The sequence below is a fragment of the Eubalaena glacialis genome, chromosome 14 (assembly GCF_028564815.1).
Source record: "Eubalaena glacialis isolate mEubGla1 chromosome 14, mEubGla1.1.hap2.+ XY, whole genome shotgun sequence".
NCBI classification, from domain to species: domain Eukaryota; kingdom Metazoa; phylum Chordata; class Mammalia; order Artiodactyla; family Balaenidae; genus Eubalaena; species Eubalaena glacialis.
The window spans coordinates 2,309,317-2,323,172 of record NC_083729.1 but is presented as its reverse complement, the minus strand read 5'-3'; the positions used below and the strand labels follow the sequence as shown (position 1 = coordinate 2,323,172).

At 44.8% G+C, this 13,856-nt stretch overlaps 1 protein-coding gene across 1 annotated transcript in view; it reads right to left on the bottom strand.

Moving 5' to 3' along the window:
- ALLC (allantoicase) overlaps positions 1-13,856 on the bottom strand; it is a 136,602-nt gene that overhangs the window by 80,358 nt on the left and 42,388 nt on the right. Inside the window, 1 exon segment of the mRNA XM_061168662.1 lies at positions 3,182-3,258. Coding sequence (XP_061024645.1) covers positions 3,182-3,258 — 77 coding nt within the window.

Here is a 13,856-nt window from a genome sequence, read left to right as displayed (position 1 = left end):
ACGTTAATTTAAAATACTTTATTGCTAAAAAAAAATGTTTACTATCATCTGACAACAGAGGGCGGCCACAAACCTTCAATTTGTAAAAGAAAAAAAGCATTATCTGCAAAACACAAGAAAGCGGAGCGCAATAAAACAAAGTAGAAAGTATGCCTGTATTTACAAAAACCAAAATATAAAAACAACCTAAATGTCCAAGTGCAGAGGAATGGTTAAATAAATCATAGCACAGCCATACAATAATAACTAATGCAGCCATTTAAAATTGTTTATGCAGAATTTGTATTTAGGGGGAAAATGATCAAATACAATTAATGCTGTAAAAAAACACAACAGCAAGTACAGAGAGAACTAAAAGTAAGCGTCCCTCAAAGGTAACAGTCGCTGTCTCTGAGGAGAAGGATAACGAGTGATTTTTATTTTATTCTTAACACATTTCTAGATGTCCACTTTTTTATACTAAGCATGTAAATACGGAGGAAAGGATTTTTTAAATTGTTAACGATAAAGAAAGAAATGTTAACAATAAAGAAATCAGGAAATTTCAAGTTTAGAGGGAGTGATGGACTTAACACATCCCTATGGGGTTTTTGCGGTTGAGCTGGAGAATGAACTAGACCCTTCTCGCTCTGCCAGATTTTAGGTCTGTGCTGTTTCAGCATCAGGCAGCCCGTCTTCCACCTGACGATCCAGGTAGATGGATGACCAACCCCAAGAAATACACACAAAGATTGTTTCCCTACAAAGTCTGTGACAGAGAGGTAATGGACACGCACAGCCCCTGGACACACAGTGAAAGCCCATCATTGTTAATTATGTACAGACCACTTTTGTAATACTAGGTGGCCATTTTTAAAAGCACAACATATCTATATGTGCTAATAAGAAACCATATTAAATTCTGTGGTGAAAGAAAAAGGAAGATACACAGCAACGCTTGCAGCATACATACGCCTCTAAATCCTTGAATATGCAAAGCCTGTCTTACAAGGACACTCCAGAAACTTTTAACAGTTGCCTCTGGGGATATAAAGTGGGCAGAAGATTTACTTTTAATGTATACCTTTTAAAATGATATATTTACCATGGGTATAAGTTACTCTGGCCATAAAAAATAGTTAATTTTTAAAAATTACTTTGAAATAAGAGAGGTTAAAGGCATAAAACAACTTTGCCAATACACCTCCCAATGTGCTCATTAATTTTTAATAGGTAATATTTTAAATATTTTAAGTAAGACATACTTTAAATTTTTTAAATAGGAAATGTTTTGAATTTTTCAAAGTAGGAAACAGCACTTGGATCTAGGAATGGATTTTGCCAGGTGACGCAGTGACGGTGGTGGTAGTGGCAGTGGATGCCACTTACCGTAGCACACAGCTTAGTTAATGACAGACCAGGGCACAGACCTGAGCCTCCACCTCCAGGCTGGCGGCTTCTCCTGAACGTGGTCTCGACCAGCTGAATTCTGAGGATACGCAGACAGTCAGGGGAAACAGCTTCTCTCTCCACCATCCAGCTGCTACAGAACTCACACTCAGCAACCCCCCACTCCCTCTACCCCAGCTCCCGGCTTACCGGGAAGGGTCAAAACACCTTTCACCTTGAACGTCAAAAACTCTGAAAGCCATCGTAACTATTTTCTGTTTGTTTTTAAGTTACAAGGTCTCCAAGCAAACATGATCAGGTCTTCCCTTGGGAGAAAAGGCCTTGCATTTGGACGGATATTTGGGTCCATCTAGTGGAGTTTCTAGCACACCATATAAAGAATAGAGCACATGCCTTAAGAATAACTGGTTTACAACAGAAAAGTCTGTCAAAATAAGTGAGAACCATTGACAGCGTGGGTCAGGCTCCCCCCAAAAAATGTATGTCTAGTGATACGTGTCTTTGCCAGAAAGGACCCATAAGCCAATAATGTTCCCTGAGATTTCTATCCATTCTCCAGAAAGAGATGTCCTTCATAAAATTTAGAAATACTGTGTCTCTCATGATTTCAGAACAGCTCTCAGACGTATAAAAGGCACAGTGGAAGGATCTCAGACGTGTGAGTGGCTCCCTTGCAGAGGCCTAAGGAAAAGTATTTTAAAGAAATGACGGTTGGGTTTTGGAAGGTAAGTGAAAGGAACAGCGTAGCTAATAAGCAGGTCATGCTTGCTCCGTCCTTGGGCTTCCCAGCCTGGGCTCCACTGTGTCTGGCAGTGGGTTCCCAGCCTCCTGGGCCCCCAGCCCTTGGCTGGTCAGCAGGGGCGTGCAGGACGACTCGTCGGAATGTGGGCTCTCTGCTACCCAAGGCTGGGACTGGCTCGTTGCTGCCGCCCCTCAGACACAGAGCCAGGGCCCTGGAAACTCCTGAAATGCCTTCCGTTGGGGACAGAACCGCGTAAGGGGAAGGTGCCCTCTGGAACTTCAAGTCAGGGATTTTCATCCCTAAAATACCAAAACGGCACAACATATGAAGCATTGGGAGGAAATGGCTGCCATTTGGAGAATTCCTGCCCCTTAACGAGCACTGGGCGGGGTTTCCTGGGACTTCGCAGGTGCATGTCACCATCCTGTTTACAAATGAGGACGCCAATTCAGAGAGAGGAAGCGTGTGCAGGTCACAAAGCCGACAAGGTGAAAAGGGGGATTTGAACCAATGTTTGACCTGAGTCAAGTGTGTTCTCTTTCTACAACCCCAAGCATAGCGCAGGCCGGCCCACAGAGGGGTCCCGATTAACCGGGACAGAGTCCCCTGGCACCTCTACACCCGCCCCACCAGCCGCTTCCCGGGGCAGCCAGCCCTCAGGCAACCTTGACCAGGGCGTGTGTCACCCCAAGGGGCTTTGGCAGTAAGAGCTCAGGGTGGGAACATAACTTCTACATTTCCTTTCACCATCCAGCAGCTGCAATGGCTAGGTTACCAAAAATAAATAAAAAGCTAAGACTAAGCTGTGCATTTCCACCCCACGTGAAGTGGCAGCCGCGGCAGGGCAACGGCATTGCTTCTCCAAAATCAAGGTTCACGAGGGAAGAACATGCAGCACCTGAAAGGCTGAATCATACAGAAGGCTCCCGGGAGGAAGGGTGAGCGTCAGAGAGAGAAGGGGGAGGATGAGGAGGGGGGAGAAGGGGGCGTAACGTCTTCAAGGAGCTCGACAAGCGGCGGTTTCTCACCCCACCACCCCGCTGTACTCACTTGATTTGTCGGGATAAACGATGGAACGTTTGCCACCTGGAAGGCACGTTTATGTCACAATGTACCACCGGCCTGATCTGAAAAAAAGAGAAAAAAAAGCCTCAGAAGTCAGTTCAAGCTAACAAACGCTTGTTAAATACCAACAGTAGGCACAGCATTCGACCCAAAACCCAGGTAAAGGTGGGGCAGCCTCGCTAAGAGACCGCAGGGGGGACCCGGGAGGGGACCGGGAGCGCTGGGCTCCGTGCCGGGCGGTGGCCAGGAGTCCAGCCCGGGCGATGCGGGCGGCTGCGCTGAAGGGCTGTGTGGCCCAGGGGGCGGCGAGGTCCCCGCTGAAGGCGCCCAGCACGGGGCCGTGTGGCTCACGCTGAGGATGCCCCCACAGCCTGGGCCACCTCCGCTGGGGCCCCGAGACGGGACGGGGGCTTCTAATGCAGGCCGTGGGGTTCAAGCCAGGATGTCCTGGCAGGCGAGAACGCCTGCCCAGCGTGTTCCGACCCTTCTCTTCTCTTTTCTGTGAAGCCAACCTGAGGCGCTGAGCCAGCTCTGGGGCCCCATTCGACTTCGGCCTCACGCCCACCGGGGCCCAGACACCCAGGCAGGAAAGAGTCCCCGAGGCCTGCCCCCCGCCAGCCCCGTGTCCCCCGTCCTCACGTCAGGGCTGGCCTGGCCCCTGCCCCTGGCCTGGAAGGGAGGGCCCCGCGGCAGAGGGCTTCCGCCCGGGCCTCCCACCGGCCTCCCTGCACCTTCCTGACCCGCCAGGCCGCCCGGTCACACACAGACAGGCCAGCCAACCTCTAATGTTGGCGCAGTTCCACTGAATTATCCCACGTTGAGTCGAAGTCACTGACAGCGGTTCCTTCCCCGAGAATAACGCCCAGCCAGCATCCTCGGGGCTCACCGCGGGCGCAGGCGCAAGCCGCGCAGCCCGCTCACAGAGGCCGCAGGCGTGGGCGGCGCACGCTTCCCGGCGCTGTGTTCTAAGCGAGCAGCCGGGAGCTGTGCTCCCTTGTCTTCTGAAGGGGCCGAGGCGGGTGAGAGGGGAAAGGCGGAGGCGCCGTGGAGAAGCCTGCCCCAGCATCTCGCTGTGAGCATGGAACGCCTCAGTCACGGAGGGAGACCAGATCCGGGGGGCGGGGCGGCCTGGGAGAGGAGAAGCCACAGCCTCCGGGATCGGACAGACCGGGGTTCAAACTCCAGCCCAACCCCGTACTACCTGTGTGACTTTGGAGAAGCATTTCACCTTTGAGCTACAATTTATTAATTTGGGAATGGGGATGATACACCTTGCAGGGTTTTCATGAGATAACATTTTATAAAAGGCACAATGCCATACCTATCACATACGGTAAATACACCATCTAGTAAATATGAGTCTCCCAACACACACAGACACGCAGAATCCGGGCCGGGCGGGGGGAGGGAGGGAGAGAGAGACGATTTCGGCATCTCAGTTGGATTACAGCCCAAAGAGAATTTTACGCACAGCCACAGTCTGCTCGTCCCCAGACGCCCCATCTCGGAACATGGCACTACCCTAGACCCACTTGTTCAACTACCAAGCCTGGGAGACACCGGTGGGTCCTCTCTTCCCTGACACCCACAACTAAGCCATCAGCCCATCTCTCAGTTCTACCTCAAAACTGCATCCTGGGCCATCCCGTTCCTGCCACCCCGCTGGCCAAGCCTCCCCATCCCTCCCCTAACTCATCTCCCCACCCCCACAGTCCTTTCTTCACAGCAAGTGCAGGAGCCTTTGTAAACACAAATCAGGACACGATCACTCTCTGACTTAAGGCCCCAGTGGTGGAAAGACCCACACTTCCAGTAGGTCCCCACTCCTCAGCGAGCCCACGCGGCCATGTGCCTGGCACCGCTGTCTCTCTGCCCTCTTTCCTCCCCACACCACCCCGCATGCCTGCCTTCTTCCAGCTCTTTAAGCACCAAGCTTGTTCCCGCAAGCACAAGACCTTGACCCCGGAATGTTCTCCCAGATCTTTGCACGGCTTGCTCCCTCTTGCGTTAAGAAGTCAACTTGGATGCCAGCTCCTCAGAGAGGACGTCCCTGATGATCACGCACCTTGATGTATGTTCACCACAGCACTTGATATTGCCTAATATTTTTGTGTTTATTTACTTGCTTATTATTGATTCCTCCTTGTAGAGTGTAAGCCTCCTGAGAGCAGGGACCTTGTTTGTCATGTTCAACAAAGTATTCCCAGTGCCTGAACAATGAGTGACCCATGGTAGGAGTTTGATATGTATTTCATGAATATGAATGAAGAATGAATGAATGAATGACAAGTGAGAAACAGCTCTGATACTCTGGAAAGAATCCCAGAAAAAGTGAGCTCATTGAGAATTGTGGCAATGCACACCTACATCCATTGTTACCCTACTGTCATACTATATATAAAATTATATATACTTGCGTACTAATAGTGACAAAGTCAATGCCATGAATATCAACAACTACCGTGAATTTGCAGACCTAGTTTGAAAACAAAACAACAGAAATTATCCTCTGCAAAATTCTATTAAGGTACAGCTACCCTAAGAAGCAGTTTTCTGCTTGATTGCATAAAATTATGGAAACAATGAACTAATTGCTTTTTTACATGTTAATGATTCATTAACCCTGATACCACCTGCCTAATTAAATGACTCCAGCAATTAAATGCATGCTTTTGGACTTTTTCCCCTGTACTCCACATAAGAATCTCCGAAGAAGTACCAAGCAAACGTGCTTTTCTGTTACTGTCTGATGGTGATGACAGTTTCAAGACTCGTGTCATTCACCTGCCCTGAGAGGCAGGACTTAACGGGCTTTAGAGCTCTTTAACAAGGGTCCAGGGTAATTGAACCAAATCTACCTCAGTGATGGAAGATGCTCAAGGCTACCAAAGGTGTGTTTCCCCAAGTAGCGCCTATGGTTTACTGAATGCCTACTATGTGTCAGGCACTGCACTCAGACCTTTATATGCATTCATACCTAATCCTCAAAATCACCAGGCAAAATATCCAGGTAACAAAGAATCAGAGATGTTGTATAATCTTCCCAAGAACACACAGCTATCAAGCATCCTAGCCATGATAAGCCAACAAAAAATATTTTATTATAGTTTTTGGGAAAATGGAGATTTGAACCTACACCAGTATACCATTTAGGAGTCTATTTTGAGTCATCCACGATTCCAGGACTGGCTCCGTCACTTTCTCACTGTGTGACCTTGGTCAAGTTGTCTCGCTTCCCTAAACCTGTTTCTCCGTGCATGCAACGCAGATCCAAGTGGTGTATATGTAGCAAATCAGACAGAGAAAGACAAATATTACATGAGGTTACTTGTCTCTGGAATCTAAAAAAGAAATATACACATGAATCTATACACAGAACAGAAACAGACGCAGACATAGAAAACAAACTACGGTTACCAAAGGGGAAAGCAGGGGGAGGATAAATTATGGGTTTGGGATTAACAGATACAAACTACCATACGTAGAATAGATCAGCAACAAGGATTTACTGTATAATACATGGAACAATATTCAATATCTTGTAATAACTTATAATGGAAAACAATCTGAAGAAAATATGTATAACTGAATCAGTTTTCTGTACACCTGAAACTAACACAATATTGTAAATCAACTACACTTCCATAAAAAATACAAATATAAAATAAAATTTGGCTAAAGGAAAAAGGTAAAAAAAAAAAAAAAAGTAGTGCCTACGCTACAGGTTTGCTGGCGATATGAGTAACACAAAGTGAGAGGACTCGCTCTCCGGTGCTCAGCAAGGCGCCTGCAGTGAGTCCAGAGCCCAGCTGACAGCAGTGCTTGTTATCTGTGCTGTTGCGCCTTCCGCCCCATCCTCCTCCTCCGACAGCCCTCCGTGAACATCCTCACGGCCCTTTTCACGCAAAACGTCAAATAAAAAAGGCCCATAGGGGGCTTCCCTGGTGGCGCAGTGGTTGAGAATCTGCCTGCCAATGCAGGGGACACGGGTTCGAGCCCTGGTCTGGGAAGATACCACATGCCGCGGAGCAACTAGGCCCGTGAGCCACAACTACTGAGCCTGCGCGTCTGGAGCCTGTGCTCCGCAACGCGAGAGGCTGCGACAGTGAGAGGCCCGCGCACCGCGATGAAGAGTGGCCCCCGCTCGCCGCAACTAGAGAAAGCCCTCACACAGAAACGAAGACCCAACACAGCCAAGAATAAATAAATAAACAGATAGATAGATAGATAGATAGGTAGGCCCATAGCTGATTTACGTGCCCCGCTCCGCGGAGAATGGATGTCAGCTCCCCGCTGACGATGGATTTATAGGTTGGAACTGATGCTCTGAATGACTCCAAATTTGCTGACCCCCCAGAGAAACCATCCCACAGCAACAGCCAGCCACGCGATTTATGGAGCCTGCTGGCCATCCCAGGAAGTCCCTGCTCGGAAGCAGGGCCACAAATAAAACCAACCCAAGGAGAGGAGAGTACCTGCCCCAAATTCTGCCCGGCTGCGGACTGCCGGAAGGCACACTCGGTCATCGTTCCATTCATTTATTTAAGCCCTTTTTGCGGAGGACACCCCTCCACGGGAGGAACTGTGCTAAGTGCTAGAGACGCAAAGGCGAGCAAGGCCGGCATCGCACCTGGCCTCGGAGGGCTGGGAGCCATGGGGACGCAGACCACTGGACGAGCGATCCGCAACCAAGGAGACAAGCGCACGCAGCTCTGTGATGAGGGCTCTGTGGAGGCCGGCATGGGGCGCACTCGATCCTCACAGCGACACAAAGCAGCCTTCCTGGTGGAAGCGGCCTCTAGGTTGAGACCTGATTTATAAGAAGGAGTCAGTCCGTTGAGGATGGGAAGAAATGTTAAATGAGGCAGGAGGAACAGCATACACAAAATCCTGTTAGAGGACTTTGGATACATCCCCGTGGATACAAGGTCTTTGGGAAACGGAAAAGTCTAGACTAGACACTGGACACAGAGGGAGGAGTGGTGAGAGGCGGGGCTGAAGAAGAAAGCCAGGGCCAGATCAAGGAGGGCCTTCACATCCGCCGTTAGCAGTGTAGACCCCATCCCCTTGGAGAAAAGAGGCATGCCTTGAAGTGTCTGAACCAGGGAATTGATGAGATCCAACTGGAAAGGGATGGGCTGGATGCGGGAAGACCAGGTGGAAGGCACACGACTCTAGGAGCAGCTCTGGGCGCCCTCAGCAAGAATGGGGCTCAGTAACTGAATGGGCTTGAGAGGAGGCACAGGAGGGACGGGGCGGGAGGGGGGTCCTGGGAGAAGTAAAAGCTAAGACGATTATCTAGGTTTCTGGTTTTAGGAGTTGAGTGTACAGCTCCATTCTCTGAAAAAAGGAACACAAAATAACAACTGGGTTTGCGGGAAGAGGCCAGTGAGTTCAAACGTGGACATGCTGAATCTGAGGTATCCTTGGGACATCCAAGTGACAGTGCCCTGTAGACAGAGATGTGGATCCTGCGCTAGAGAGAGGCCTGGGTGCCTTGGGCACAAGGATGATGGTGGATGATGAGGCAGGTACACTGCCCGAATGAGAAGAGGGAAGGAACCGGGGTAGCACCTGGAGGGAAGTGAGGACTCCAAGGATAGACAATGACAATAACGCCACAAGAAAAATTAAGGAGAAACAACCGGAGGGAATAAGAAGAGAGTAGGGTTTCAGATGACAAGGAAAGAAATCACTTCAAGAATGAGAAAGAGGACCAGTTCCCACCCACCAGCGCAGCTGTAAACAAAAAGGCCCAAATGTCCGTCAGATGTGGAATAGATAAATAAAATGTGGTCTATTCATACAATGGAATACTCTTCAGCCATAGAAAGGAATAAAAAATCAGTACACACTACAACATAGATAAACCTTGAAAACGTTATGCTAAATCTAAGAAGTCACATGCAAAAGACCATATATTGTATGATTCTATTTATATGAAATGTCCAGAATAGGCAAATCCAGAGGCAGCTATTATTACTCTTATTATCTTTTCTCCTCCACTTAAGATGTTCTAAGCAATTCTCCCTATTCTCTCCCCCATTATCAGCTTACCCACAAAAGATCCTGAATAGCCAAAGCTATCTTTAAAAAGAAGAACAAAGATGGAGGCATTTATAATCTATAAATATAAATCTATAAATATAATCTGTAAATATATTTTTAGATAATCAAAATAGTATGGTGTTGGCATAGAAACAAACCAATAGACCAATGGGACAGAATAGAAAGCCCAGAAATAAACCCATGTGCATACAGTCAATTAATATTCCACAAAGGATCCAAGAATATACAATGAGGAGAGAATAGTCTCTTCAATAAATGATGCTGGAAAAACTGGACAGCCACACGCAAAAGAATGAAACTGGACCCCTGTCTTACACTAAACACAAAAATCAACTCAAAATGGATTAAAGACTTGCACATAAGACCTGAAACCATAAAACTCCTAGAAAATATAGGGAGTAAGTAAGCTTCTTGACATTGATCTTGGCAATGATTTTTTGGATTTGACACCAAAAGCAGATGTAACAAAAGCAAAAATAAGCAAGTGGGACTACATCAAACTTAATACATGAAAAGCTTCCACTCAGCAAAGGAAACCAGCAACAAAATGAAAAGGCAACCTACTGAAAGAAAATATTTGCAAACCTTGTATCTGATAAGGGGTTAATATCCGAAATATACAAGGAATTCATACAACTCAATGGCAAAAAACAAAAACAACCTATTTAAAAATGGGCAAAGGACCTGAATAGACATTTTTCCAAAGAAGACATACAACTTGCCAAAAGGTACAAGAAAAGGTGCGCAGCATAACTCGTCATCAGGGAAATGCAAATCAAAACCACTGTGAGATATCACCTCACACCTATCAGAATGGCTATCACGAAAAAGACAACAAATAACAAGTGTTGGTGAGGACGTGGAGAAAAGGGAGTCCTCCTGCACTGTTGGTGGGAATGTAAGTTGGTGCAGCCACTGCGGAAAACAGTATGGCGATCCCTCAAAAACTTAAAACTGGAACTACCGTATGACCCAGCAATCCCACTTATGGGTATATATCAGAAGGAAATGAAACCATTTTCTTGAAGAGATATATGTACTCCAGTTAGTATTCATTGATGCATTATTCACAATGGTTAAGGTATGGAAACAACCTAAGTGTCTACCAATGGATGGATGGATAAAGAAAATATGTTATATCCGTACAGGGGAATATTATTCAGCCATAGAAAAGAAGAAAAGTCTGCCATTTGCAACACATGGGTGAAACTGGAGGACATTATACTAAGTAAAATAAACCAAAGAAAGACAAATACTGCATGGTGTCACTTATATGTGGAATCTGGGGGGCAGGTGGCAGAGAGTGGAAACAGAGAGTAGAAAAATGACTGCCAGGGCTGGGGGTGGGGGAAATAGGAAGAGATTGGTACAAAGGTACAAACTTTCAGTTACGAGATGAATAAGGTCTGAGGATCTAATGTATAACATGGTGACTCTAATTGATAACATCACATTGCGTAATTGAAATTTGCTAAGAGAGTAGAACTTAAGTGTTCTCACAAAAGAGAGAAAAAGAGAGAGATAAATATGTGAGGTGATGTGTCAACTAACTTGATGGGTGGAGGGAATCCTTTCACAATGTATACATACATCAAATCGTCACACTGTGCACTTTAAATATCTTACACTTTTGTCAATTACACCTCAATAAAGCTAAAAAATATGGTATATATCACTTAATAGAATACTCTGAATCCACTAAAAATTATTATAGGAGCATATTTGTTGACATATTAAGATTTCATGATTCATTGTTAAGTAAAAGGGGATTTATAAAAAATAATACATAGAATATGCTCTCATTTGTGCTTAAATTAATATATTTGTAAAGTAAGAAGTATATACATGTGACCATTGAACAACACAGGTTTGAACTGCATGGGTCCATTTATATGCGAATTTTTTAATAAATATATTGGAGAATTTTTTGGACATTTGTGACATTTTGAAAAAACTCATAAACTTCATAGCCTAGAAATATCAAAACAATAAAAAGGTATGTCACGAATGCATAAAATATATGTAGATACTAATCTATCCTTATATAGGCATAAGGTGTGTGATATTTAATATAAAATTAATAATGTGTTAGCTTTCTTTCTGTTTTTATTGATACAACTTTGCTTTCAAAAAATTACATTACCGTACATAGGCCTTTCTCATAATTGGAGAAATTGCATATCAGCCGATCATCACAGGGAAGTGGGTTTTTTTAATGCAACAATATTTCCAATACTGTATTATGAATATGACTGTAATAATGTGTGCCATAAAATTTTTATAACAATTTACTCATTAGTGTATAAGCCAGGCTACCATAAAGCAATCATATTGCTGCTTCTTCATTATCAATGCATGAATCGTTACCCATGTAAATAAATATGAATTTCCTTTTCATATTATCTTTTCATTTTGATGTCTGGTGTTAGTAACATGTATAACATCTACAGTGTTTTGCATCATATAAGACAATATTGACTGTACTGACAGATGATTCATGTAAACAGGTGACATAAGCATACAGTATCAATAAATACAGTACAGTACTCTAAATGTATTTTCTCTTCCTTATGATTTTCTTAACAGCATTTCCTTTTCTCTATCTTACTTTACTGCAAGAATACAGTATGTAATACAAATAACACACAAGGTATGTTATCAACTGTTTCTGTTATCTGTGAGGCTTCCAGTCAACAGTAGGCTATTAGTAGTTGAGTTTTAAAAGAGTGAAAAGTTACACATGGATTTTCACTGTGGGGGTCAGTGCTCCTAACCTCTGCATTGTTCAAGGGTCAACTGTATATATATGCATATATGTCCACAGAGGTTAGAAGCATATAGAAAAACATGGTGGCTAATCTCTGGCTGATGGGATTATGTGTGTGTTTCCTTTTAAATTACATGCATTTTCTCATTTCTCTACAACGAGCATGAATTATATAGTAATTTTTTTAACAGAAACAGAAGCTTCCAAAAATGTGTTCAGGACCGTTCAAAAGGAGAGCCAATGGCAAGGCCACTGAGAGAATACGATGGACTTGGGCATCGGCTCAGTCAGTGCAAAGTACCTCAGCCAAATCTTGAGTCAAAACACAGTTAAATTTCATTCCCCTTGCTTTTCAATCAGATAGGGAATCACATAAAACACGTTATAGACATTTATATTAAAAGTTAATTTTAAAATTCTTTTTTGTTAGAATCATCAGTAACTGCCGTTATTCGGAAAATTCACCTCAGGGACTCACTTCCTTCTCTTCCATGACAACTTGAGATAAATAAGGTCTAAATTAGTGGTTTAATTGTTTTACCATTAGTGTGCTATTTACCAGGATGAATGCACTGAAATGACAGAATCAGAAAACAGTCCTCATGGGCAAAAAAAATACTGAATTGGGGCTCATTTGTTCTTAGAACTGTAGGAAAAGGACAGAAGAGGTCTTCTAAATTCTGCCTAAATTTATATAATTTGACATTACACACCAAACTCTAAGATGTAGCAACAGAACTCCTTGAATTAAACTGAGACCAAGGACATTTTTCTCATTAAATCAACATGACACAGTCATGGAAACTCAAGATCCCAAGAGCACTGTTTTCGAGTCTAATTTTCCTTGCCCCTCCGTTTAATGAAACGTAATTCCAAATTCATTATATTGAAGCATTTTATAAGTCATTTCTATGGTTATATGAAGTATATTATTATGGTATTCTAATTAATTTTAAGTAAATTTCTTTACTGAATCAAGGTCTCTTGAGAAGTGTCTTCAATTTTCCCACTAATGTATTTTGACCAAAACGGAAATTCTGTGAAAGAGTACTCTACAGAAAGCTAGGTACTTCTACTCTGTGTTACTATCACAAAATAAGGCGGAATAACTTAGTAAAACACTAAAACATTGAACATTTGGACTTGGCCAAAGCTTACAGTATAGTATATTTAGTGTTTCTAAGAGTTTGCACTGGTATTCAAATCGGTAGCATTCATGGATCTGAAATTCTGATAGGGTGACTACCCAGACTTAGAGGCATTATGAGTATTAATTTCAACTATTTACTGAGCTCTTGCAATATGCCCAGCACCATCTCATTTACTCCCAGCAACATTCCGAGAGGTATTATTTCAGATCAATACCTATAGATCTAATCACAGTATGACAAGTCATGAATCATTCAACCATTCCTCTACTGATGGACATTCACGTGGTTCCCAGGTTTTCGTAATTACTAAAAAAAAAGGAACATGCTGCTATAAACATCCTTAAGGCCCAGTGTGTGAACTGAACGAGCCGGCTGGAGCAGGTGCAGCAGGGGCTGCCCGTGGCCTCGACACCCCACAAGGTCTGGGGAGATTTCAGTCCTTGCTGTTCTCCACTGTCCTAGAATGAGGTGGCGCTGCGGAGGGCCAGGTCCCCCTTCTGCAGCGCATCCTACGGGGCATCGGTTCCCACAGCCCTCTGCACAGATCCTGGAGAACCAGTGCCCCGCGGCGCTGACCCTCTGCTTCCGGTCCCCCAGCAGAGCCTGCGCTGTGCCAACGCGGCACGACACCGGCCGGTCTGTCCCACGCCACTGCACAAAGTGCGGCTCTTTC